We start from the raw sequence: 27,162 nt of genomic DNA, 5'->3' as shown, positions 1-27,162 counted from the left end.
TTTTACATAGGATATAAGTCAAAAAATGATTTTGTGAAAGTCAAATGTCAGGCTTAGGCTCATATTCAATAAGTATGAAAAGAGCGCCATTTTCCGCAAATGGTTCTATTTTTAGCAACGGTCCTAGCTTTTATACATGTTATACCGATGGACCAGCCAACAGGGTAAAATTTGTTAAGAACCTATCCTCAGATACATTTTTGAAAAATATGAAAATAAATCTGTACGCAATTTATTTTTCTGGTGGGGTATGGACCATTAACTTAAAAAATAATTGAAATAAAAGAATCAAATCCATCAATGAAAAAAAGCAACATTGTAATTGCAAAATATCAGTCCTTTTTAAATGTTGTTTTCTTCTAAATTCTTGTACTGTTCTTATGATTATAATTCCATTTACTGAAATGGAATTGTTAAGTTGTGAAACATTGTGAAATATTTGCAACATTAAGAGAATCACAATCAAATTGAATACGAATTGCATGTTGATGTATGATTATTGTCAAGTCGTATTAACAAACCTGAAAGTAAACGTTACAAATCCCCGACAGGTGGTTACATGAATAGTTGACACAATTTGTTCCACAGCTCTGTGTGCAGTTGATGCCATAGAATGTTTCATCGCAAGCTTGAAAAGAACAATAAAATTGATGTATGTAATTTGTTCGCGATTGCCAACTTTAGTAATAAATTTAATTCATGTTTAAACACTTAGAAATGTTTTACAGTTATTTTGATGTTTAGCTTTATATGGTTTACTTTCGTCAGTTTAAATTCTTACTTTCATTACACGTGGCTCCTTTCCATCCCGGTATACATCCTCCATCGCACTGCCCTGTTAACCTGTCACATACACGGGTCTGGTTACAGTTATCACTGCATTGGTTCACACATTTTGTTCCAAAGAATCCTAGACTGCATTCTACAATGATTTTTTTTTGGTTTGTGTGTTTGTTCACTTTTCTTTCGTCTTTTATAAAACATTACCTGTAATAATCAACCTTTACTAAGGTTAATTCATGGAATAAAGGTAATTTTAATCTAAATGTTTTATTCACATAGTATTTAATATATATATATATATATATATATATATATATATATATATATATATATATATATATATATATATATATATATATATATATATATATATAATTGGACCTCTCTCTGAAAAAAGGGACTTATTGACATCGCTTTTATGACGTAAAAAATCGCAAGATAAGTTGACGTCATTTTGCTGTGTCATGCTTTCAGCACATGTCAGTATAAAAAACGCTATTGTAAATTACTTCATCGCAATATATACAATAACTTCTGATGTGAAATAAACGTTTTACTTTGATCACATGTGATTCCTGTCCAGCCTGGTTTACACCCTTCGTCACACTCTCCATTAAATCTGTTACACTGATTCTCTATGTGACAGTTGGTGCTGCATGTCTGACTACAGTCTCTACCGTAATGACCTTGCTGACATTCTACAAGTTGTTTATTGTTTAAAATGTTTTTGTTTTGATCAAACAGATCGAGGGTCACACTATTTAAACTTTTAATATTGTTTTTTAATTTTAATTGAAAACAATAAAAATGTTTCTTTTTCATCGTTGTAGTTATAATTTGAAAGCAATTAAAATCAAAGACCTACCCTTTGATTTTTGCTTGGTATGTATATGAATATCATTGATGACTTGCCACATTTTAACAACATGCACATGCAAATTAGTTATGCTTTGATGCATCTACATTAAAACTACTTTTTACGTTTACATGTTTTTTTTTCATTGGCAGAGTAGCATTACAGATTAAAAAGAAAATACAACAATGAAATGTTACCTTCAATGTATATATGCTTATCATTCCTTAGTAAGAATAATTGATGATACATGTATCAATTAAATTGAATTGATAAATGATGTTCATCATATCATTTAAATCAACATTTTTTTTTTATTTAAGATAAGACTGCAGATGAATATTTCAAATAATTAAATTAGTTTATTTTTTTTCCTTTACTTCTTACACAGCTGATATTTATTGTAATTACGCATATTCAGTCATCTAATTATAGCAGAATTTAAATGCTTAAATATTTGTAACGTTTACTTTGATCACACGTGTCTCCTTTCCATCCTAATTTACAGCCTCCATCGCATCTCCCTGTAAACCTGTCGCATATACTGGTGACGTTGCAGTTTACACTACATCTTTGCATACAGTTTTTACCAAAGCGCCCGGGATCACAATCTGCAATAATATCCATTTATGTATAATTCATTAATAATATAAATATGCGTGGTCCACAGTGAGGTAGAATACGGTCGTTCAAAAAATATGTAACATAAATAAATTAATAGCAAAAAATGTGTCAATGTTGTTTTTATGTCCATTGACAGTGTACATGCACTAATCATCTTATTTTCTTATTAGACAAGCAAATCCCCAATGACTGATCTAATAGCAAAATCGAAATACTGCAATTTATAAGCAAAATATTATAAAATTTCTTGGCGTGAAAGTTTACCTTAATTTGCCTTATGATTTGATAAACAATAACTAAGATTAGCTATTGTAAATTACTTCATCGCAATATATACAATAACTTCTGATGTGAAATAAACGTTTTACTTTGATCACATGTGATTCCTGTCCAGCCTGGTTTACACCCTTCGTCACACTCTCCATTAAATCTGTTACACTGATTCTCTATGTGACAGTTGGTGCTGCATGTCTGACTACAGTCTCTACCGTAATGACCTTGCTGACATTCTACAAGTTGTTTATTGTTTAAAATGTTTTTGTTTTGATCAAACAGATCGAGGGTCACACTATTTAAACTTTTAATATTGTTTTTTAATTTTAATTGAAAACAATAAAAATGTTTCTTTTTCATCGTTGTAGTTATAATTTGAAAGCAATTAAAATCAAAGACCTACCCTTTGATTTTTGCTTAGTATGTATCTGAATATCATTGATGACTTGCAACATTTTAACAACATGCACATGCAAATTAGTTATGGTTTGATGCATCTACATTAAAACTACTTTTTTACGTTTACATGTTTTTTTTTAATTGGCAGAGTAGCATTACAGATTAAAAAGAAAATACAACAATGAAATGTTACCTTCAATGTATATATGCTTATCATTCCTTAGTAAGAATAATTGATGATACATGTATCAATTAAATTGAATTGATAAATGATGTTCATCATATCATTTAAATCAACATTTTTTTTTATTTAAGATAAGACTGCAGATGAATATTTCAAATAATTAAATTAGTTTATTTTTTTTCCTTTACTTCTTACACAGCTGATATTTATTGTAATTACGCATATTCAGTCATCTAATTATAGCAGAATTTAAATGCTTAAATATTTGTAACGTTTACTTTGATCACACGTGTCTCCTTTCCATCCTAATTTACAGCCTCCATCGCATCTCCCTGTAAACCTGTCGCATATACTGGTGACGTTGCAGTTTACACTACATCTTTGCATACAGTTTTTACCAAAGCGCCCGGGATCACAATCTGCAAGAATATTCTTTTATGTTTAATTCATCAATATCATAAACATGTGTGGTCCACAATGAGATATAATACTGTCGTCCCAAAATTATGTAACATAAATTAATAGGATAAAATGTGTCAATGTTGTTTTCTTTGTTTATTGACAGTTTGCATGCAATAATCATCTTATTTTCTTATTAGATTAACAAATCGCTTTTAAATTTTCTGATATTGAAATTGAAATCCTGCATTTTATAAAAAAAAATTGAAATTTTCTTGGCGTGCAAGTTAACCTTAATTGGCCTTATGATTTGATAAAACATCGACTCTGATTAGTTATTTTAAATTACTTCAACGCATTATATACAATATCATGATGTGGAACAAACTTTTTACTTTGAACACATGTTTTTCCTGTCCAGCCTGGTTTACACCCTTCATCACACTGCCCATTAATCCTGTCACACTGATTCTCTAAGTTACAGTTCACGCTGCATGTCTGACTGCAGTCTCTACCGTAATGACCTTGCTGACATTCTACAATTTTTTTTTGTTTATCATTCGATATCAATCATTTCATAAAGATATATATTTCGAGCTCAGTGTACGAAGGTTGTTAAAAAAGTTAGTGGACAAGTTCGATTTTAAGCGGATAATTCGCATGATACCAGCAGAATACTTCAGTTAAAATACTAAAAAGATAAAATGACATACAAAAACACACATTTTTTACGTTACCTTAAAAACACATTGATTAAAAAAAGACGAAAAACTAAAATTTACGTTGATCACATGTGTTTCCTATCCATCCTAGTTTACATCCTTCGTTACAATGGCCTGTAAACCTGTCGCATATACTGCTATAGAGACAGTTAACGCTGCATATGCCTGTGCAATTTTTTCCATAGTTTCCAAACTTACACTCTGCGATGTTTTTGGGGTTTTTTTTTAAAAACATAATTTTCAATAGTAATGCAAAGACTATCACGGTAACTGACGTTTGATCAAACAGATCGAGGGTCACACTAGTTAAACTTTTAATTGACATTTTTTTTTATTGAAAACAATTAAAATGTTACGTTTATATCGTTAAAGTAATAATTTGGAAGCAATTAAAATCAATGACCCCCCTCCCACACCCCCTCCCCCCACAACTATCTAACCAGATTTTATTACTTTTTAATGAGGTACTAAACTGCAAGTAACACATCCGTATAAGATATAAACACGTTGAAAGTTTACTTAATTTCAAAATCGTTTTGATTTATAACAATACTTTTAATAAAATAATTCTTAACCAATGAAACATATGCACAAGAGAAAAGCTGTCAATGTGACAGGAAACCGGGTTTTCTTTTATGTGAACTGTATCCATAATCCTATCAACACGTATCCAGTGAAATGGAGTACCCTATATGCAACATTTTGCCAAAAAATGACTAAGTTCAAAAGCTGGTATTTTTTTCATAAATTATCGGAAATCAAAATCCTAGCAATATGCACACCTCTGATATATGTACAATTGATCTGCAAAAGAAAAACTTCCTATCTTGAGAACTGTAGGAGGAGTTATCCGTACAATGAGGGTACCCTATATGCAATATTTTGCCAAAAAATGACTAAGTTCAAAAGCTGGTATTTTTTTCATAAATTATCAGAAATCAAAATCCTAGCAATATGCACACCTCTGATATATGTACAATTGATCTGCAAAAGAACAACTTCCTATCTTGAGAAATGTAGGAGGAGTTAACCGTACAATGAGGGTACCCTATATGCAATATTTTGCCAAAAAATGACTAAGTTCAAAAGCTGGTATTTTTTTCATAAATTATCAGAAATCAAAATTCTAGCAATATGCACACCTCTGATATATGTACAATTGATCTGCAAAAGAACAACTTCCTATCTTGAGAACTGTAGGAGGATTTATCCGTGCAATGATGGTACCCTATATGCAATATTTTGCCAAAAAATGACTAAGTTCAAAACCTGGTATTTTTCCGATAAATTATCAGAAATCAAAATCCTAGCAATATGCACACCTCTAATATATGTACAATTGATCTGCAAAAGAACAACTTCCTATCTTAAAAACTGTAGGAGGAGTTATCCGTACAATGAGGGTACCCTATATGCAAAATTTTGCCAAAAAATGACTAAGTTCAAAACCTGGTATTTTTTCGATAAATTATCGGAAATCAAAATCCTAGCTTTGTTACAGCTTGTCAAGTAACAGTTAACATTGCAACTGTCTGCACAACCAATACCATAGTAGCCTGGCTGACATTCTACAATTATTCATTAATTGTAATGGGTGATTAAAAAAATGTTTTTATCTATTTCTACTTTTTGAAAACTAATCAATACACACAAATGTGATTACTCGATAACGATCAACAAATGCCTGATAAGAAAACTGTTGCATAACGTCTTAACAAAGGATCTTTATTAGATATATAAACAATTGCTATATAATATTCCGATATACATGTAAGACCAGACTACATAGTTTTTAATATTTGTAGAATGCGTTACAATATTTCACCTTGATCACAAGTTGATCCCTGGTATCCTGGGAGACAACCAAGGCAGTGACCTGTTATGATGTGACACCGCCTATCCTGACAGTTAATGGGACACTGTTGGTTACAATGTTCACCATAGAAGCCTTCCCTGCTACAACCTAACCATTAAATTTACCAACAATTTGAGGAAAATGTTTCTCTTTTGGGAATTACCACATTATTTCCACCTTTGAACTCGTTCTACATTTATTATAGTATTTGAAATAACATATTGTTACAAATCTTGGTGATCATTGTAAACTCACCATAAACTTCCAGCTCACATAATTCGTAGTAAGCGAATTCCGAATAATAACTAGGATAAACATAACCCCTGATACGTTTGTTATAATATATAACATAACGTCCGTGAACAGGGCAGTTGATTCGTTGGTCCTCTGATGGTGTTCCGTTTACTCTCTGCATCTCATGGAAACAGCTATACCCGTGTTCTTTTACAGTTGTATTAGACACGTAAAGAAAGAATCCTGCCATACGGGCTGTATACACAGTTGGTTCTGCAAAAAAAAAATCCATAATCGACTCTGTAAAAATAAAGCTGTATTCATTTCCCTAAAACGTTTCAATATTTTGGTCTTTGAATCAGATGCTACAGCAATCATTTTATTTCTTGCATTCACTGACAAAGTTTTGAAAAATATTTTTAAATATAAAAACATTTCCAAATACACATTGCCCAACTATTAGGACAAATTTCTCATGTCAAAATGATGTATGTCAAATGTGTTCCAGCAGTTGTCAGTAACATAAAACTGTCGTTGCTATTGAGATATGTATACTTAAGGGAAACAATAAAAAAATCATAATTATTTCTTTTTTATTTTTAAACGTCATAACAACGGCCGTTCATTTTACTAATACGCAGCTACAACGTGAAAGTTGAAAACGTTTTCAATCATTCCAATCCATTGATTGATAGATACATGTATAAATAGTTCTCTAAACTATATCCAAGTATGTAAAGATTTTAGTTATCTTTAGCCGTGTTAAGGTAGGAACAAATTATAAATTTAATATATTGTAAAAACATTTTTCATTCATGTATACTTGTTCAATAAAAAAAAATGTTTTCATAAAATGAGAGAAAATGTTTATTCAGAAGTACATTCATTGTTCAGCAAAATGTTTTTACAATTCATTAATGTATTTTTTTTAAATTTAGAATTTGTTAGCAACTGCTGCAACCATTTACATTATTATCTTTAAAATACTCAGTAGCTTAAAATTACTAATCGGAATATTTTTTTTCCTTTTGCATTTTTTTAACAGAGCATATAATATTATGAAATATGAAGAACATTGCTGACTTTGCGGATATAGATCATTACATCATTACATACAATTGATCTTCAACTCGTTGTTTTGATCATAATTTTTATCAACAGTAGACACAATGTATATTATGATAAAAAAAATGTTATTAATGTGTACATGTATGAAGAGTGGTGTTTATTTTTTTTATACATGTACAACAAAGGTTGTGTTGTTTTCTTATTTATGACAAATAATATACATTCACATTATTACGACACGTATCATATATTTAACAATAATATTATACAATTATTGCTGTTTTGAGGTTAATACGATGATTCTGCTACCCAAGAAATACTATATTTAGCGAGAAGGAGGCGTGGTGAATATTGTAATTCGAGGGTAGTCAAATCATCGTATTGATCGAACAAACAGCAATACTTATTTCATTATATGATTTAGCAACAAATTGATACAGACATATAAAATGTTATCAAGCAAAGAATTTAGTTTGAAGCCATAGCCTACAAAATGTGAAAGGCGATATTTTATTAGACGATCTATTTTTAGTCAAATGTAGAGAAAATCAAATGTTATATTGACCTCCTAGGTCACGTACAGGGGAATATAATGTTCTGGGTTTTTTTTCGATATAGTTGGATATGACCCAATCAGAGAGCTAGTAGGAATTAATCATTCATATAAAAATATGTATTAATACAATTATTTAAACATGTGATAATAATAAAGATCAGTAAAATGATACATCATAACTATTTAATACTTTGTCGATTATCCGTCCTGCATTGTCTCGCTTATTTGTTTTTTGATACGGTTAGGTTTTATATATACTGCATGCGCTGTTATTATATTTTTTTGACCAGATACATTGTTTTTTCATACTTGGCTTATTATCAGTCCTATAGTAGATGTCGATATGACTGATGCTGACCACACTCCCCAGGTCGACTCCCCACTCAGCTGTTTCCTTGTTGTTTTCTGATATTACACACTGGCCACCAGCTGCACTGCGGTTGGTGTACCGTCCGTCCACTGCATTCTCACCTCTCCAGTTCTCTCTGCCTCTCCAAGGATTAGTTTCAAACACATTCTTATGAAGTGCAATGTTTTCTTTAAAAGTAATATATCTGATAAGAAATATCATTAACAGGTACCCGCAACAACAAAAATTAATATTTCGGTTTTTTTTTTAAAAATCTTTACCTATGCTTCATTACAATTCAAAAAAAAACCCTGGTGCTTAAAAGTATTATACATGTAGAATATTTTATATAAAGATGGGATTGTGAATTAATTATAAAATATTACTCAAAAAATATAATAAAAAATAAAAAAAAAATGTAAAGTTGTTGCTAGTTGAATGATTGATAATTCCTGTTGAGTAATTGTCTGTAGAGCTATTAGAAATACGATTGTTGATAAATCTACGTTATATTTGGGACTTAAAATAACATTATACTTTTATGCTTATACATACAGCTTTACTAAATAAAACAAATCAAGCGAGTTGTGCTTGCAATGACAACCTACCAAAAGCAAAGACATCACTTTTCAGGAAGAGTAAGATGAGTAAATACAGCATGACCAGCATATCGATATATCTGAAACAAATACAAAATGCGTACTTACAATTATAGTTACCTTTCATTTATATTGTACTACATATCAATTTCAATGAACTTATTTTAATACATATACCTTTTGTGACATTTTATACCTTCCATTATTTAAAAAAAATCAACATGCTTTTTTTCTGATTGTTTCACCTTATGATATGGGGGTAAATTTGTATGACTTTATATATTTTTGAAATGATATCTCAAAGAAAAAAACCACGACGCCTTACAGGCAAACTAACATTAATGGTTAATAACAAGATAGTGTAGTTTTCCAAATTTCAAACGCTTATTTAGAAGTTGGTCGTCTACAAGGAATATTTTCTACCATAACGTTTTCAAGGGATTTTTTCTTATATGTAATGATAAATTTATATCTTCTGAAACAAGGATATTGGCTTTGGAACTCTTAACTAATTCGAGGGAAGTGTTATATTAAAAAAAATGATTCATTTGAAGTGCATAGTAATCCTTTAAAATGTATGATTGATCACTAATGACACAGATCAAATAATAATTGGATAGAGAGAGTTTAGATATAGCTATGAAAGTAAACATTGATTTTTTTGAACTGTCAAATTGCATGTAAAAATCAACAAAGAGATGGAATGATAAAACACGCAACGAAAACATAAAATACATGAAACAGGTGAAAAATCATTGGGCTTGTTAAAATTTGAATATTTTCTGTTGCTGACCCATGGCTGTGCATTGACAGGTATGTTCCTTTATATTACAATAATAAGAAATAAAATATTAACTACGCATACAGACTTTATACTTCACTATTGACTGCATATCTTCCAATGTTATACCAACAAGTTCAATTAACATTAATAAAAACTATTATCAATATATTAATAATGCCTGTTTGGGAGGGTAACTGTTGAAATTCAAACCCCTCGAAAACCATTGTCAACCTCCGTTTCGCATCGGTTGACAATGGCTTTGAATTTGACACCTCGAGAAAGCCATTGTCAACCGATGCGAAACGGAGGTTGACAATGGTTTTCAAGGGGTTTCAATTTCAACAGTTACCCTCCCAAACAGGCACTAATTATTTTACAATACTGAATGTCCTGATTTTAAAGAAAATGTTACTGCTTTAATATAGAAAGGAAGTGAATTCTACGGCGAACAGTACGCGCATAATTTACGCGCATGTAACAATTCGTTATGGTCCCCGTTGCCAAGTGTGTTGCTTACGCTGAGGGTAATAGAAAGGATTACCAACTGCGTCTAAACCAATCAGCTTTCAGAATTTAACATGAAAGTATAATCATAGCTTTTGTTTCCTTTATTGTTTTTTTTTTATTTGAATCTCGTCAAATATAATGAGAATCAGATAGTAACTGTGTTTGTTTTGATTGTTCGCTATAGTTTGTATATTTCATTAAGATTATACACATTTGGAGATAATTTTGAAAGTTGTACCAAGGTATATCAATCTGGGTTTTTTTTCATCATATTCAAATAGATGGAACAAACAAAAAAAAAAACACACAAATAAATAAATAAATAAATAGAATAAAAAATAAAGGTCATTATGAATTTTTTTTCTTCCATTCTACGTAATCTGTATTTTTTAATCAGACTTGCTGCTTCCTCGTTGTTCACTTTTTATGCATTACACATCTGTAGGCATACTAAGAGTTGTAACTATCAATTGGATTTAAATTATTAGATTTACTACATTGGCATTAAACTATTATTAACAGGCATTAGTCATTAACTGTTACTTGTTGAATTCAAATGTACTTTATATCCGCCGTAGCTGAATACATTATACCTTAAGAACACGAATACCGCCGACATGTTCATGTTTAATGATATAGGCGACATAGGTTTATTCTTTTTAAAATGAATTTAAAAGAAATCCTTAAAAAAGGTTACATGTAAATTCCTTATGATAATACTCTAATATGTCAGGCCGTTTTAACCTATATATGAGTTATGGCAGTGTTTTACTTTACTTTTCCTCCTACTTATAATTTGTAAATTCTAAAATACAATGTATGTAGTATGAAACCGGCCAAACGTCAACAATTGTTATTTTTTATAGATCTTTTTAAAGGCCCATTACTACATAAAAGATGTATAAAACATAAATGTATATCCTTACCTTGTTAACGTCTGCATGTATGTATAAAATGTTTAGTGCATCAAAAATTAACTTAACGAGACAGTTGACGCTCATTTTAATATAACTTCCGTCTCCATGTAATCCAATGGGTTGGGTTTTCTAACTTAAGAATTCTTAAAAAATAACTTCCTTATTGATGTGATGCATCACCATGATGTTCGTTTTGAAATTTTATCATTTTTTAAAAAAAATATATTACTTTCTTTTTATTACTTAGGTTTCACAAACTCCGTGCATTTACATGTAAAGTCGATCATTTGTCACCAGAACTCTTTCGGCCCCAAGTCAAATCGTTCGGATACGTAAGGGGTCTGGATAACTTAAATAAGTCGTGTTATTAAAAATGATAGATTATATGTTTATACTGGGTGTAAATACACTTTTTTCCCTTTCATATTAAATAGCAATATATTAGTGCTGTAATTTGAAATACAACTGTTTGTGATCAACGAATTATGGTTTATATCGTTATTCAGTCCAAAAAATACCCATTCTATAATAATAGAAAAATGGAGCTAAATTGATTGTGTTCTAGTGTGAAATAAATGTGCCTAAAAACTATATATAGACAAGTCAATTTTCCATCGATGCACTTTCGATCAGTTGAAATACTTTCCTTATTGGTTTCTTCCTATACGTCCGATTTTCACTTAATCTAAGAAGGTCTTCCTGAGACACTTCGTTTAAACTACTTTTATTTCGAATATATATACCACAATTCTTTAAAACACTTTCCAAGTTTATGAAACACATGTTTTTCCTTTTAAATAAAGGGTTGTTTTAAAAAGTGGTTGCACTTGAAAGGTGCGCAGTGTAAGTCGGTAACTTTTAAAAGTGCTTCTGGAAGTCAGGGTGTTTATACAAGCTACTCATGGAGGCTAGATAGTGAAAAATGTAAAACTAAGTTGTGTAACTCAATTGTGTAATTGACAGTTACACAATTTTTTTGTGGTAAAAACAGATCGACGGATCAGGAACTCGAAATAATTTGTAGTTTATACGTCAATCTTGTGTCTAAACAGAGACAAACCTTTACATTCAATTGGATTTTGTGAAGAACTTATTATAAATAGCCATTTTGAATTTCACTATTGATTGTACAATATTCAACGTCAGACTAAATAAAAATTGATAAGGACTGTTATTTAGCTTTTGTTTTCTAGAAATTTTTGTTTTTCCTTCCTTTGTTTTTGATTAAGGAATCTTGTCAAAACTAATCAAATTAGACACTTTTGATGGTTTCTTTTATATTTATTGATATATTGTTTATAGGTATAATTATTATGAATTTTTAAGGTATGAATACAATATTATGGGTATATTCATCGATTATTGCCCCTTTTCTTCTGATTTTGTGAACGGAGTTAAATGACGTCAAAATCATGCTTTCAAATTGTAAGACTTTCTTTTTAAAATAATTTGTTCAGGTAGTAAATAAATCTGGACAAGATTTGAAATATGTTTAATTCACTAGAATAAAAGATTTAACTTTCTATTATTTAGTTTGCTCTCATTAGAGAAAAACAAACATGTTGATATATTGAACATCCTATTTAAATTTACTGATATTACATGTACTCGGTATGTTGTTTTCTTTGTTTTTTTGTTTTTGTTTTGTTTTGTTTTGTTTTTTTTTTTGGGGGGGGGGGTTGTTGCTTTTTTGGAGACTATATTCTATTTGATCTAAAGGGTACCCCAAAAAATCGGTATCTCATTGGTGTGAGCTTTCCAAAAAATTGATTTACCTCTGAAAGTCGCCCGGAATCTACAGCCTCATAACAACAAACACTAGACAAATATTCTCCAATCAGTCAACTGGGATTTGACTGAAGGGTTACATGTACTAGAATGTGAACATGTGACAGAGCCTTGCATTACAGTCCCCTCTTAAAACCTTTACGTTAGCATTCAGGACTTGGTTGCTCAAAACTCTTGTTAGCCTTAATCACTGTTTAATTTAACTTTTGGTCAAAGTCAGTATACAATGGTTGAAAACCAGTGGTCAGTTTAATAACCAGTGGTCAAAGCGGATAGGTATCTAAGTACTGGTTACTAAGTTAAAACAGTAGTTAGTATCCCATAACGCACTTACTTTGTCCCTCTGTCAATAATGGCTGAAATATTTGGAAGTGATTTGGGAAGTCAGAGTGTTTAATCGAGCTTTCATGGTCTAGAATGTGAGAGAGGTGTGAAACTCAACTGAAAAGCATCGTCACATTGTAGTAAGTAAAGTATCATAGATTTTGTTGTCCATTTAAAGGAAGCAAAATTTACAATGTTAAAAAAAAGAAAACAGACTGCCCAAGCCCGGAAGGTAAATTGTGACAAAATAGCAGAAACAAAATCTGATTCCAAATAAAAAAGTCTGAAATCTGGGTCTGGGTGGCGCCTATGTTTCCATTTTTATTGATAAGAGAAACAATGTTTATATCAATTTCGATTTTATTATATTTATCGTAACTGAATACGTTGTGACTTAGTAAATACAACTAACTAATGTTTCCATTTTATTGGTAGAAGGGACATCAGTTCTTTATTTCCACTTTCGATAAAGTTATGCGGAATGCAAACATTACGTGTCTAAAACGTTATGCAATATTCTTAATGTGCCAGGCCCTTTTAACCCGGTCGGAAAATTCAGCGTTTTTATAATAATTTTACTATTTGTATTTTTTTTTATCTGATATAGAACAAAAAATCACTCAATTGCTAGCAAATCACTGGTCAGATATATTAACAATCAGTCAGGCGTGACTTTTTTATATGTTGATATACATTTTTGGGGTTGATTTTAATCAACTCTCCTATGCAGTTACTCTGGCAAACCGAAAGTGAAACATTGTGTGGACCTAAGAACAAATCATTACCGCTGACAATACTTAGTTCTTCAAAATGATAGAAAAACTCGATGTTAAGTATGCTGAAGCATTGTTTTTCAAGGAAACTTATCTAGAAACACTTTGAAAATAGTCAGATTTTATATAATACGAACAATTTAGATATTTTTGTTGTCTCATGTATTCCTACGCCAGAATTTAACAAAGTTTCGTTTAACCAAACGCTCGACTGTCTCCGTAAATCTCCGACAAGCAGAGAGGCTCTCTTTCTTGTCGGAGATTAACGGAGACAGCCGAGCGTCTGTTTGAACGAAACTAAAGTTCGAAATCAATAGTGTTTGGATCTATACAATTTTTAGAATTCTTTCAATTACTAATACATAGTTTGAAATCTATCTTTAAATATTACACAACATGAGTCATATGCAGTTTCTTAAAATTCTTGCCGGAAAATTCTAAAAATTCATATTATAAAAAAGTGCGTAATTCAAATACAGACTAGAAACTAATTGCCATGCAAGATAAGTTGATTTTAAAATAAATGATAATCGAGCAAATCAACTCCCGTCAGTTTTTCAGTACTTTGATTTGACAGTTAGTTTTCTAAACTAAAACCTTAGTTTAGTTAGATTAGATAACATATATTCTTGCCGTGTTAGTGTTATAGTCTGCTTGCTCTTACAAATTCTTCAATGTATCATCATTGTTCTTCATTTGACTTCTTTGTCGATATAATCTAATGACTGGGATTTCCTTATTTAGGAAGTCTTAAAAAACTAATTTCCTAGTTGATGTAATACATGTAATGCATCTCTCTGGTTTCCATGTTAAATGATTTTTTAAAGTTTAATTCGTGTCATGAGGTAGTAGTATTTTAAAAAATCCATATCTTTACTGTAATTGCTACAATCATTTATATTTGTTAAATTAATTTGCAAAACTCGCGAAAAATCAAGATTTGTAAGAGACTCTTCTGTTTTGTAAGGTTTTGCCGTTTATACATGATTTTTTTTTTTACAGGTAAAGCAGTCTTTGCTTCATACAAAAAATGTTACATTTGAATAAAATAAGATTAACACAATTCCATATATTTCACTTATTTGTACACAAAAGTTTCAGTTTTCCTGGCCAAATGGTTCCTGAGAAGAAGATTTTTAAAGATTTAGTCTATGTAATAATTCACCCCCCCCCCAATGTAGCTCCATCGTACCCTCGGGAGTGGTACAATTGATGCATTTTTGTATTTAAGATGAATCTGTTCAGCTTCATCAAAATTGACTTAAATGGAACTTAAATATGGTGTAAAGACAACTTAAAATGGCGTAAATGCCACTTAAAGATGCTCAACTGTGGCTTACAGATGGTTTTAAGGTGACTTAAAGAAGTTTGGACATAAAGGACCTATAAGCTCTGGCTTGAAGGTTATTTTAAGGTGGCTTAAAGATCGTACATCCTTAAACTCAGCTTTACGCCACCTTTACGGACTTGCTCAAAGATGGTTTGTTCGCCCTGTAACGATTAATTCGCATTCATTTAAATTGTCTAAAACAATATTTTGATCTCATTCACATTACCAACCTAAAGGCATTGTTGCTGAAAGACATCGTTATGCGGTACAATAACCAACTTTTTCCCGTTTTAATATGTGTAGATTTATCATATTTTATGTTGAGCAAAACTCTCTTAATATATTTGTTAAACTTTGCACACAGCTCTTTATAAAGCTTTGTTTTATGTACTTTAATCAATGAATTTCTTTAGTGATACTATATAGATGTGTCTAAATATAATGATTTCATATCTTAAATCTTTTAACTCGAAATACTTTTGTCACTAAGTGCTTTTCTTCCTTAAAAATATCAAGTCTCTATGCGCTTAATGTGTACAAACATTGAAACATCTAGCCAATATTTTGCTTTTCGTGAGTCCTAAGTTAACCAAGTAATTTGTCAAAACAAATTTTCGAATTTGTAAACAACACAAAGTGATAAAATACAGAATCATTTTTGAATAATTCAGAACAAGATCGTAACACAAGTGAATAGGTTCATTGCAAAAGCAAATCTGAAAGTTCTACCACGGGCACCAAATGTGATTTATTCAAACTAAATTTGTGAACCACATTATATATAGCACACAGGTATGACAAAAGGCAAAAAACAAGAGACGTTATTGGCCGAAATTTCCCGTGTTTCAAATATGCACAGCATCAAACATTTTAAAAAGCCTTGAATTTATCAAATTCAATGGTATATAACTTATATATGTGATTTAAACATATATATCATGAAATGTATGCTGAAAATTGTTCCATTTTTAGCAAGACGTCGAAATTTAAAGTCTACCTGTGTAGTAAAGCATACCGGTATATGTGCATGAGTTTCGGGCTTGTGAACTGCAGATAACAAGTTTAAATTTGCATGCATTTCATTTTAATTTCATTGAACTTTTGAAATCATAGGTATTTAAATACAAAATTGTATATATTTTCGCCTATATGACTTACATGTATATACTTCTGATGCATTATGCCTCATTGCATTTTTTCTAATCAAGAAAATTTCTGTTGATTTGAGACACTATTCGTAGGTGTAGTGAGTCAGTCACATGTAAATACAAGTACCTTACGGCTTCCATTTGTTATTCACTAAAGTACAGGAAGCAAAAGCTTTCATAATCTTTCTGATAACAGGTCTTAATTTTAAATACATGAACAATGAACTCTTAGAAGGTAGGGGAAAGGGGGAGGGGGGTCTTCGACTCTCTGAAAATTTGATAAGCAATCTCAATTAAAAAATATTATTGGATGAAAAAGAAATGGAAATGGGAATGATTGGACTGGACTTGAAAGATGTTAAAAACAAATTGGATCGGTTCATGTTTCACAATATTGTTCGCACCCAAATCTACACTCAGAGAGAGAGAGAGAGAGAGAGAGAGAGAGAGAGAGAGATACGCTTTACACGTGTTGTTTTTTTGCTTGAACAACATAGTATGTTAAAAATCAACATTCACACATAGAGTGTGTATGAATAATATTATACATTAAAAACACTATAAAATACTTTATTTTCAAACATATCAATTTCTATTTTCTTCGGACGTGAAAAACTTCATCACGGAAAGAGCACGTAGTGCAGCTCGCCGGCTGATTTGATTGGCAGGTGTAGTACGTGGACTGAAACTGCTTTATTGGATTCTATTACAATGTGCACTACTTTAAACGATAACATATTATTGAATAACAAATGAAATCTCCCTCTCTCTCTCTCTCTCTCTCTCTCTCTCTCTCTCTCTCTCTCTCAGTTTCTTCAAATAAATGATGTCTGAACGAAATATTTAAAGTGTCCGATAGAGACGAAGTGTCAAAATTTTAAGACAAGATCACGGAAGAAAGTTTATTTAAATGTTAAAATTGTCTGATAAAGATGAAGTCGAAAATTTTAAGACAAGATCACGGAAGGAACTCTATCTAAGTGTTTAAAATGTCTGATAAAGATGAAGTGAAAAACCTTAAGACAAGATTGTGGAAGGAACTTTATCTAAACGTTTAAAGTGTCTTATAAAGATTAAGGCAAAAATTTTAAGACAAAATCACGGAAGGAACTTAATATACCGATCCAGTGATTCTTCGATTCCTTCTATAAAAACGAATATACAACATGCACAGTGTAGGAACGGAAGTGTACAGTTATGGTCAGCGCTGTTTGTCGAAGCTAATAAACAAATAGAAGAGGTAGCTCTGCGTACAGTCGAAGATTTTTATCAAACGAATTGATGAATGGATGTAAAAAAAAACAAAAACAAAAAAACTTCCTTAACAATTCAATACGTTATGGTAATAAACTGGCACAAGTATAAACAGTTGTATTCCTTTTGCAACATAATTTTCTATGAACTTTTTGACAATCAATATCCAATGTCACATTCCAAAATTGAAATGATTATTTTCTACGAAATACAATCATTAATATCAATTAAGACTGAATAGGGGACACGTGGAGGTAGATATATATTTTAAAAAAATAATCTGATAATTTAATATCAATGCAAATGAAAGTAGAAAAAATCCTCTGAATATCATGAGTTGTCATTTCATACTGTACGCGTAACGCAATTTTAAGCATATCTTTAGAATTTTACTGTACGCGTAGTTCTATAATTAAGCATTGGTTTGTAATGGTAAGTTAACTCAATAGAATGACCATTGTATGAATGAACTCATCACTTCAAAAAAATTTCAATGATGAAAACAACTATTTTTTGCTGCAGTTTTTTGTAATTAATAGTTTTTTAATCGACATTGCACATCCTTTTACATAGCTGCCATATGCACACGAGTGTTATTTTGAAAACAACTCTATACGTTTTGGATTAATGAGATTTAAAAGCAGAGTTCTAGTACAAGTATTTGGATTCAATTATTTATATTGACAAGTGAAACTAGAAACTTTATATATAATATACTTACAGTATACGCAATTGATATCAAAACTTTTAATATAAAAACTAGACTTTGACCCGTGCATGAACGGGACCATGTTGACATTGCATATGATATCAGACATTAACGTATTGTTGGCATTTACATAACTAAGCTTAAAAGAGGCATGGTCACGATTTTGGTCAATAATTATTTTTTTTCCGATTTTAATGTTTTCAATTCTTTAGTAAGGCATTTTTATATGCAACCTAAATTTAAGTGTCATTCTTTGAGTTATAATCAAATTATAGAGATTACAGTTATTTACTATATAAACAAAGCTTTTGTTTACGTTTTGAATATTGACGTGAAAAGCCATTTTTAGACTTTAAATGAATGCATTAAACATTAGGAACTGTTTATTTATGCTTTAAATGATTAAGAAGATAGACAAATCATTTTTAAAAAAAAGTTTGTTTATTGGTATATTGAACCTATGAAAACAAAAACAGGGCACGAGCCTTCTTTACATAACAAAGAATTGTGAGCTCTGTATCTTGCTTATAACTTAATGAACGATTCTAAAATTTCATTTATTCATTAGAAATGCATTTCTTATGCATTGTAAATAATTAAAATAAAAAAATAGAATTTAACCAAAATCGTGACCATGCCACTTAAGCCTACAATAATACTATTAATTTCACTACACTCTGCTTAGTAAGAATGATCTAAATGTGTCTCGGTACAGGCCTTTACCACAGTTAAAACGCCTCCTATATACCTGTAATGTAGTAAAAAATTGCAGAATTGCTCCAAAACGATTTTTGAGAAAATTAATGAAGCTGAATTGAAAATAACAGTCAAATTATTCATAACAAACCATTTTGAGGCTGCAAATACCGTTCATCTAAAACTTTATTTATATTAATGAAAAATTCAACACTTTTTCACCAACTTTTTTACTCGCTTCGAATCTAAACACCATGTTGACATTCGGAACTCTCGGGATTTTCCATATTAAATGCACTGAGAGTTATCTCCCGTCTTTCCTTTGATGAACAGAATATATGACAAATTTTCAATGAAAATGTACACGTATTTGTGATATCGTTTGAGTTTTTCCATGTAAATGTGATATTGTGGACACATAAAGTAAAGAGCTTCCCATGATTTAGCGTGAATGTAATGCGCATGATTGTAAAATCCAAAAAATCCAGATGGTTTTCGGGTTTTAAGGTAGCACGAAACACCCCTGAAATTATTTATTTGAAATATTTTCAGAAATACACAAAATAATGACTTAATATGATGTAAAAATTAATTTTAGTCCATTATCTTACGAAAAAAATATAAATCATACCCATCAATTACTCAAGGCCAAATTAAGTTAGGATACAACGTATTTCGATAATTTTGAAACATACATTTGGATGGTGTTCATATGATTCTTATGCAATTTAGCCTTATATCATTTAAAAATGCGTTATTTGTGTTCTTTTCATAGTAAAGACCTGAAATTTAGACACAGCCACCACCAGTATTTTAGCTTTATGTCAAACAAATTTCAAGGTCATATCATCAGGTCAAAGGTCAAATATGATGACGTCATCTAAGATTTTAATCAATTTATACCTCCGTCAAACATACTTAAACCTTAATTAATCTAAAACCAATGGTTAAATTTTCTTTATTTTGATATATTTTAATTACAGTGTCATGCCAATCATACTGTTAAATTTGATTCAAATTTGAATTATACATTTTCTTTTTAGATACCGTTAAGTGCTGCATATTTTCGTCTTAAAAGAGTATTCACAAGCACTAGTTTTACATTATATTGCATGAGAAATTATCTTAAGTTACCAGTTATAATTTATTTTAGTATTTTTAAGTAACAAGAATGTCTCTTGTTTAAATAGCAGCACAAATATTTGTAATATCTTGAAAAATAACTTAATGGCATAGAAAATTATAACAATGACTATTTCATTTTACACTCCACTGAGAGGATATTCCAATGTTAGGTTTGGGGCGATGCGGGCAAAAATTGAGAGGTCGGATTTTTTTTCAAATTTTACGCATTAAAAGATTTCATTCCAAAGAAAAAGATATAAAAATTTCAGAAAAATTGAATTATAGGAAAAATTTAGCTTACCTGTTTTGTACTACCTTAAAACGAGTTTTCGTTTATTATTAATTAGCGAAGCTTAATTGGGAAGATAAAAAACAAATTGGTAATCTTCAAGTACAAATGATATTTAAAATATATAAAACAAAAGACAGTTCTCTTCCAATTTCTCGGAATTAAAGCCTAAACACTCGAATCTATTATTTTAATATAGTAGTACAGATAACTGGATGACATCCCGCGCAAGCGCGGGGAATTACATTTTACAAATTAATGGGCTTTGGGTTTTTTTTTTATACATGTTTGTCCGATTTTTTTTTCTTAATTTTTTTTTTAGCCTTTAAAAAAACGAGTCTTACAAAACGTAATTTCAGTCAACAAAAATATTATAGCTCATTGTAATGTTTGAAGTTATGAATTCAGATGTTCGTCTGCAAACCAGACCTACCCGTACATACTTCTAAGAGCTACGCGTACAGTATGAAATATTGAGGCATGGTATTAGAATAGATATAAAACAAACATAAGAAAAAAAATCATTAAATATTGATGACCTGAGACAAATCCTTTTATAACTCTGCCATTTGCAGGGCCATCTAAATAACTATTGTTAACACCCTTATCAATGCAAATAATGTTTTCAGCTTTACATTGTTCACAATAAAAGTTTATGTATGGATTTGATTATGAATAAAAATCAATAATGACAGAATTATCAATATTAGCAAGACAAAAAAATGCATTTTGAACAAATAAAAAAAAAACGTTAAAAAAAGAAAATAGCTTTGTTTAAAAACACAAAGCCAAAAATGCACTTGTGAAAATACATCACTTAAATCTATTTGTAACTATTAATTGCATTATATGCATTACTGGTTTATTGTTAGAACAAATTGATAACGGGTAATAATCATTCAAGCATATGTATGTATTATTATATTTTTGATCTTGATACCATTCAAAAACATTGTGTTTCATCTACCGCACATACACCCAAATATGAAAGAAGAGATGATACATATGTTCACAGATTTGAATGATTTGATTAGCTGTGAATTTCATCGTAGTTGCGGGGGTTGTTGATAATAGCAAGTTCTGTGTATTGTTGCGATGTTTCAATAGGTCCACCTGTAATCAAAACAATATTTTTTAATATTTTCAAAATTATTTTAATTCAGTCACCATCTATAATGCTTTTTATGTAAAATAATAACAAGTATTATGTCATAATTATAAACCATTCGTTATTACATGTAGTTATTCATATGTTTGTTATCTCATTAATTTGGCTTAATAAAAATTCTACTTAAAAAATATTTACACACAATATAATTTAAGTTCTGTTAAAATGATTATAATATGCATTTTAAAGGTTAACGAATTTTCATTTAGATCGAGTTAAAAAGATTCAGTGCTTTTTTTTTTGGTGTGTTTTTTTTCCTGTTTATTGCAGTATTATTTTAAGTTCGTTTTTGTTGGTTTTTTCTGCGTTCATACGACAAAAAATGTTATTGCAATTTATCTGGACAAAATTGATTATATTAGGAAAAATATATTTCTTTAACAATTGTTATCATATTATTCCTAATCAAAGATATTTATTCAAAAATAAATGGTGGTTCATATAATTCAAAATAAACAAACAACCTGGAAACAAGTTAAGTATATGAACTGTATGCTTTATTTTTCGGAATTAGGTAAAACCAATGCCTTTTCTTATCCGTCTATTAAAGATATCTCATTTTTTTCTGATTTTTATGATCTACATAGCTTAAAATGTATTTTTCATTAATATATATTTGGAAGCAACATCAAATGACAGATATAGTTTACAAATGGTTGGTACATGTACATGTATGACAAACGTATCAGTCTGTCAAAACATATTTTGTATAATTATGTTAACAGTCCGTCAAGGAAAAGAGTTAATAAATATCATCCCATTTAACATAACTCATCTTTTGGAAGCATTTACTAATTAAACTTTACCTGAAGGAACTTGAAGTGTTGTACCTGTTTTCCTTCTCCACAGTATAACATGTATTATACTTCCACCGAAAATAATTACAACTGAAACAACAACACCAACGACAATAGGCGTGTTGTCACCATACGACTGACAATTTAACCTGTCTGAATGAAAGAGTACAAATTAACTGACAACGTTCGTTATTATATTCATTTTAATATACACCAGTGAACATGAATTTATGAATATCGGTACTTAACTTTAAAAAGTTAACCTGTGAATTAATTATCGCATTAATTGATTAAGGCAATATTTGCTGCATTTTCTATATTTTTTTTTTGGGGGGGGGGGGTGCAAAAACGTGCTTGTATAATAGGTCTGCATGTAACTTGAACTTTTATGATAAATAAGATTAGAACAAATCATGAATTTTTGTAAAAAGAAATAATTCTCTTCTAAGGAATACATAGCAAACCAATTTTTGTACAGGAGGACAATAATTCAAATTTGTTCCAATTGAGGCTTCTTAACGCCTTTTCCCACAAAAAAGTGGATAACAGAAAATTAAAAGCCATGATATTTTTTGTCTTTTAACTAGAAGATTCAACATGAAAATTGCAACTCATATTGCTTTAAGATTATTAAAAGAAGGTTTTTGTCAATATACCTAAACCACAAATTAGGCCATTCCAACCCCGTTTACAGCCTTCGATGCATATTCCCATAACTGGATCACAAGATCCGTTTCCAGAACAGTAGCTGTCACACCGGTTGATGCAGTCTAATCCAAAGAACCCAGGCGGACATGCTGTGGAGATCATGACATAGGGGTTATAACTTTTATTTTCGGGATTTCTATTTCATATTTATGCTTATATGAGTTAAGAATTGAAATAAGTGAAGTCAACGAATATCAGGTTACAAATTGTCTAATTAATATGGTTTATGTATTTATAATCAGCAGAGCTATGAAAAGTACAAACTTTCGTTACAATAGTCCCCTTTATATCCGTGTAAACATCCGTTCAAGCAACTTCCGTTGACGTGATTGCAGTGATCGGTTTGTAAACAGTGCCCACATTTTCTGTTGCATTCAGCTCCAAAGTATCCGTTATCGCACAATTGAAAACCATCAGTAAAAAAAATATGAATATTTAAGTGAAACACGTGCTTTTCTCAAGGACGTCGAAAGTATCTACATAGGAAAGTTACATAATAAATAACATTTATTTCTGATTTATTATGATTTAATGATCTTAATTGAAACCTAATGTGCAGATCGTAATTAAACTTAGGTAAAACGTAAATTAGACAAGAATATTACACAGGTAACAGATCACAGTTTAGCCAAAAGAAAAGAAATTGAGGTTTATACATAGAATTTGAAAAGTTCTGCTTTGGCATTCACATCTGACTTTGGTTTACACTACACACAATCTTTTTACAAGCAGTCTCTCCGTAAATTATTTAAACAAGAGGCCCGATGGGCCACATCGCTTACCAACAATGACTTTAAATGGGCACTCAGATGATATGGTGCCATACGGCCTCTCGATAGAATAACAAAGAATAATTATTGTAAAGTATTCAAATTTTACATTTATTTTTGCATACACTTAAAGTTTGACATTGTGCCTTTATTGGATACCATTTTAATTAAAATAAGAAAATCCTATGCAATATATAAAACTAAACATCTGGTAGGGGTACACTGTTTACTTCTAGCATCAAGATACATTTTTTAACTACTCACTAGTTAGTTTATTTCAAACGAAAAATATATATTTCAATAGTAATTGTATTTTATTGAAAAAAATCCTAAAAATGTAAAACAAAAAAAAAATGTACCGCAATGCGCTTTATTCCTCAAGTTAAAGACATTCAAAAATTTAATTCGCCTCCCCATTTATAAAAGACTGTTGTTTACCTGGCGTAAACTTCTGCGACTTTTATAACCTTACTCACTTGATTAGTGAATACACTCGAATGAAAAGTGACGTGTAAAAGAGTCATTATAATCAATGTATTGAAAAGCAAATCACTTTATTTTACTAAAGTGGACCCTTTATGGTTTTTTTTCTTTATTCAAAAACAACAAATTGCTACAAAAGAATGATTTTCCACTGTGTAATATTTTCTTAGGAAAAGCAAAAATGCCTTTTTCCCCGTAACAAAATGTGTCAGAAGTATTGAAACTGATTTACACGGACCTTTATTATTTGCTTTTGTCTGAAAAACTATCAAAATTGATGAAAAATTCATATAATTCATATTAAAAAGGGGCCTCAGAAATTAATTACCGTATATCATCCTTTATTTTTTTCTACAAGTACATGTATTTAACGTTTAGCCAGACATTTCTAATAATCAACCAAAATTTCAGCGTCAATGGTAGAATTTAAATCAAGATACGGCGCTCACAATTTTGCTACGTTTCAGTCATATTTTGTTCTAATGAGTTCCTTACGTTCATCTTAAAAGTTTAACTTGGTATTTCCTATTGTACAGAATGGCCTCATATCTGTGGAGAAACACAAAATCGTGAGCAAGGTTTTTTATCTTGCTTATAATTCGAAGCTTAAGATTCAAATAAGGTTTGTAAACAGAAGAAACATGCGCCGAAACATATCAAGAGTACAATTCATGTTTCAAAATGAATCATACATGTATATATACCTACATATTTCCGTCAGCGATATCAATCTCTTTTCAAACTGAATAAATTCGAAAAAATGCTGAGGGTCTCAACAAGCCGTATTGCATAATCATCCAGTACGCATAAGATAATGCCTAATTACCGATAGAATTAATTGTATTTTTTAGAAATTAGTTCATACATCAGATTTTGCTTATTTTTCGTGGTAAACAGTCTACTGTCTGATTTACCGAAGTCTCTGTTCGATTTGATACTTAAAATTCACAAAATACAGGCAATAGTTCCCAAGATTACAATCATAAATAATGAAAAATGAAACACAAATCAAAACAAGCTAACACCATCGCCATATGTAAAAGCTGTTAACGTATTGAAATATTTGACCTCAGTTTACTTCACATAATCCGCAACAATGTATCTTGCATGTTTCAAAGATTCCCTTCGCTTGCGAACTGTTGCACAACAAACAAATTCAGAGTCAGATCGACCCGTTTATCATACGTCCAATATGGCTAATATGAACACAGAACCTCGTTTTAGAAGTATGAAATACCGAACCCGAAGTTTTAAACTGATTGAACACGCCTTTCCTTTTCTTTATCATTATTTTCGTAATATCAGAATTAGCCCATATTTTTTGCAATTTATTATTTGCTTTTCAAAGGACTACTTATGCTAAATAACGTTTAATTTGACTCAGTAGTTCTGAAGTAGTAAGCTTAACACACAGACGGTCAGACGGACGACGGACCAAATCTGTTACACTGATTCTCTATGTGACAGTTGGTGCTGCATGTCTGACTACAGTCTCTACCGTAATGACTTTGCTGACATTCTACAAGTTGTTTTTCGTTTAATTTTTTTTTGTTTTGATCCAACAGATCGAGGGTCACACTATTTAAACTTTTAATATATTTTTTTTTAATTTTCATTGAAAACAATAAAAATGTTTCTTTTTCATCGTTGTAGTAATAATTTGAAAGCAATTAAAATTAAAGACCCACCCTGGTATGTATATGAATATCATTGATTACTTGCCACATTTTAACAACATGCACGTGCAAATTAGTTATGGTTTGAAGCCACAACATTAAAACATAAGCTCTACGTTTACATGGGTTTTTTTTATTGGCAGAGTAGCATTACAGAAAATACAACAATGAAATGTTACTTTCAATGTATATATGCTTACCAATCCTTAGTAAGAATAATTGATGACACATGTATCAATTATATTAATATATGATATTCATCTAATTTAAATCAACATTTTTTTTTATTCAAGATACGACCTGAGATGAATATTTCAAAAATGATTAATATTTTATATTTTTTTACGTCTTACACAGCTGATATTTATTGTAATAACGCATTTTCAGTCATCTAATTATAGCAGAATTTAAATGTTTAAATATCTGTAACGTTTACTTTGATCACACGTGTCTCCTTTCCATCCTAATTTACAGCCTCCATCGCATCTCCCAGTTAACCTGTCACATATACTGGTGACGTTGCAGTTTACACTACATCTTTGCATACAGTTTTCACCAAAACGACCAGGATCGCAATCTGCAATAATATCCATTTATGTATAATTCATTAATAATATAAATATGCGTGGTCCACAGTGAGGTAGAATACGGTCGTTCCAAAATTATGTAACATAAATAGATTAATAGCATTAAATCTGTCAATGTTGTTTTTTTTATGTTCAATCTTTCAATCAACAATATTTGGAGAGGTAAAAATTGTAAAACCCCGAGCGGGATTCCAACTTATGAATTAAGGATTCCTTGTAAACACTCTAATCCATTGCGCTACGCTGTTTAGTGACATTATTGGGAAAGAAACTACTTAATTAATTACCTTTCATTGTATTGTTTATTTTTTTCTATAAACAATACGTCACAACGTGGAAGTGTTCCATACCACCATAATTGGCCTTATGAGTTGATACAACTTCTTCTACGATTTAAATTACTTCATCGTAATATATACAATAACTTCTGA

At 30.4% G+C, this 27,162-nt stretch overlaps 2 protein-coding genes and 1 long non-coding RNA gene across 3 annotated transcripts in view; all 3 read right to left on the bottom strand.

Annotated features, from left to right (window-relative positions):
- LOC109618661 (receptor-type tyrosine-protein phosphatase kappa) overlaps positions 1-27,162 on the bottom strand; it is a 43,398-nt gene that overhangs the window by 12,843 nt on the left and 3,393 nt on the right. The window contains exons 8-13 of the mRNA XM_066066191.1: positions 3,395-3,535; positions 2,629-2,769; positions 2,107-2,247; positions 1,341-1,481; positions 782-922; positions 522-628 (exon numbers count right to left, since the gene is read on the bottom strand). Of these exons, the coding sequence (XP_065922263.1) occupies positions 522-628; positions 782-922; positions 1,341-1,481; positions 2,107-2,247; positions 2,629-2,769; positions 3,395-3,535 (812 nt within the window). The remainder of the gene's footprint in view (positions 1-521; positions 629-781; positions 923-1,340; positions 1,482-2,106; positions 2,248-2,628; positions 2,770-3,394; positions 3,536-27,162) is intronic.
- LOC136273499 (angiopoietin-1 receptor-like) lies at positions 4,195-11,212 on the bottom strand. The gene is made up of 7 exons (XM_066077993.1): positions 11,116-11,212; positions 8,908-8,978; positions 8,260-8,487; positions 6,348-6,599; positions 6,063-6,200; positions 5,687-5,805; positions 4,195-4,206 (listed from the first exon to the last, which is right to left on the bottom strand). The coding sequence occupies exons 1-7, from the start codon at positions 11,130-11,132 to the stop codon at positions 4,195-4,197; spliced, it is 837 nt and encodes a 278-aa protein (XP_065934065.1). The 5' UTR covers positions 11,133-11,212.
- On the bottom strand, positions 17,796-25,702 carry LOC136270034 (uncharacterized). The gene is made up of 4 exons (XR_010707666.1): positions 23,480-25,702; positions 23,164-23,304; positions 22,517-22,660; positions 17,796-21,655 (listed from the first exon to the last, which is right to left on the bottom strand). It is a non-coding gene; the product is annotated as an uncharacterized lncRNA (long non-coding RNA).

The sequence above is a fragment of the Magallana gigas genome, chromosome 1, assembly GCF_963853765.1.
Source record: "Magallana gigas chromosome 1, xbMagGiga1.1, whole genome shotgun sequence".
In the NCBI taxonomy this organism is placed as follows: Eukaryota; Metazoa; Mollusca; class Bivalvia; order Ostreida; family Ostreidae; genus Magallana; species Magallana gigas.
Note: the sequence above shows the minus strand (reverse complement) of the source record. Positions and strands in the feature narration are given on the sequence as shown.

Bases quoted from the DNA above. Each gene is read 5' to 3' on its own strand.
- LOC136273499 (XM_066077993.1), bottom strand. The intron at 6,600-8,259 runs GTATGAAAAAAC...TTTTTTTTGCAG, and splicing joins TAGGACTGATAATAAGCCAA to AACCAACTGTGTATACAGCC. The intron at 6,201-6,347 runs GTGAGTTTACAA...TTTAATGGTTAG, and splicing joins ATGTGAGCTGGAAGTTTATG to GTTGTAGCAGGGAAGGCTTC.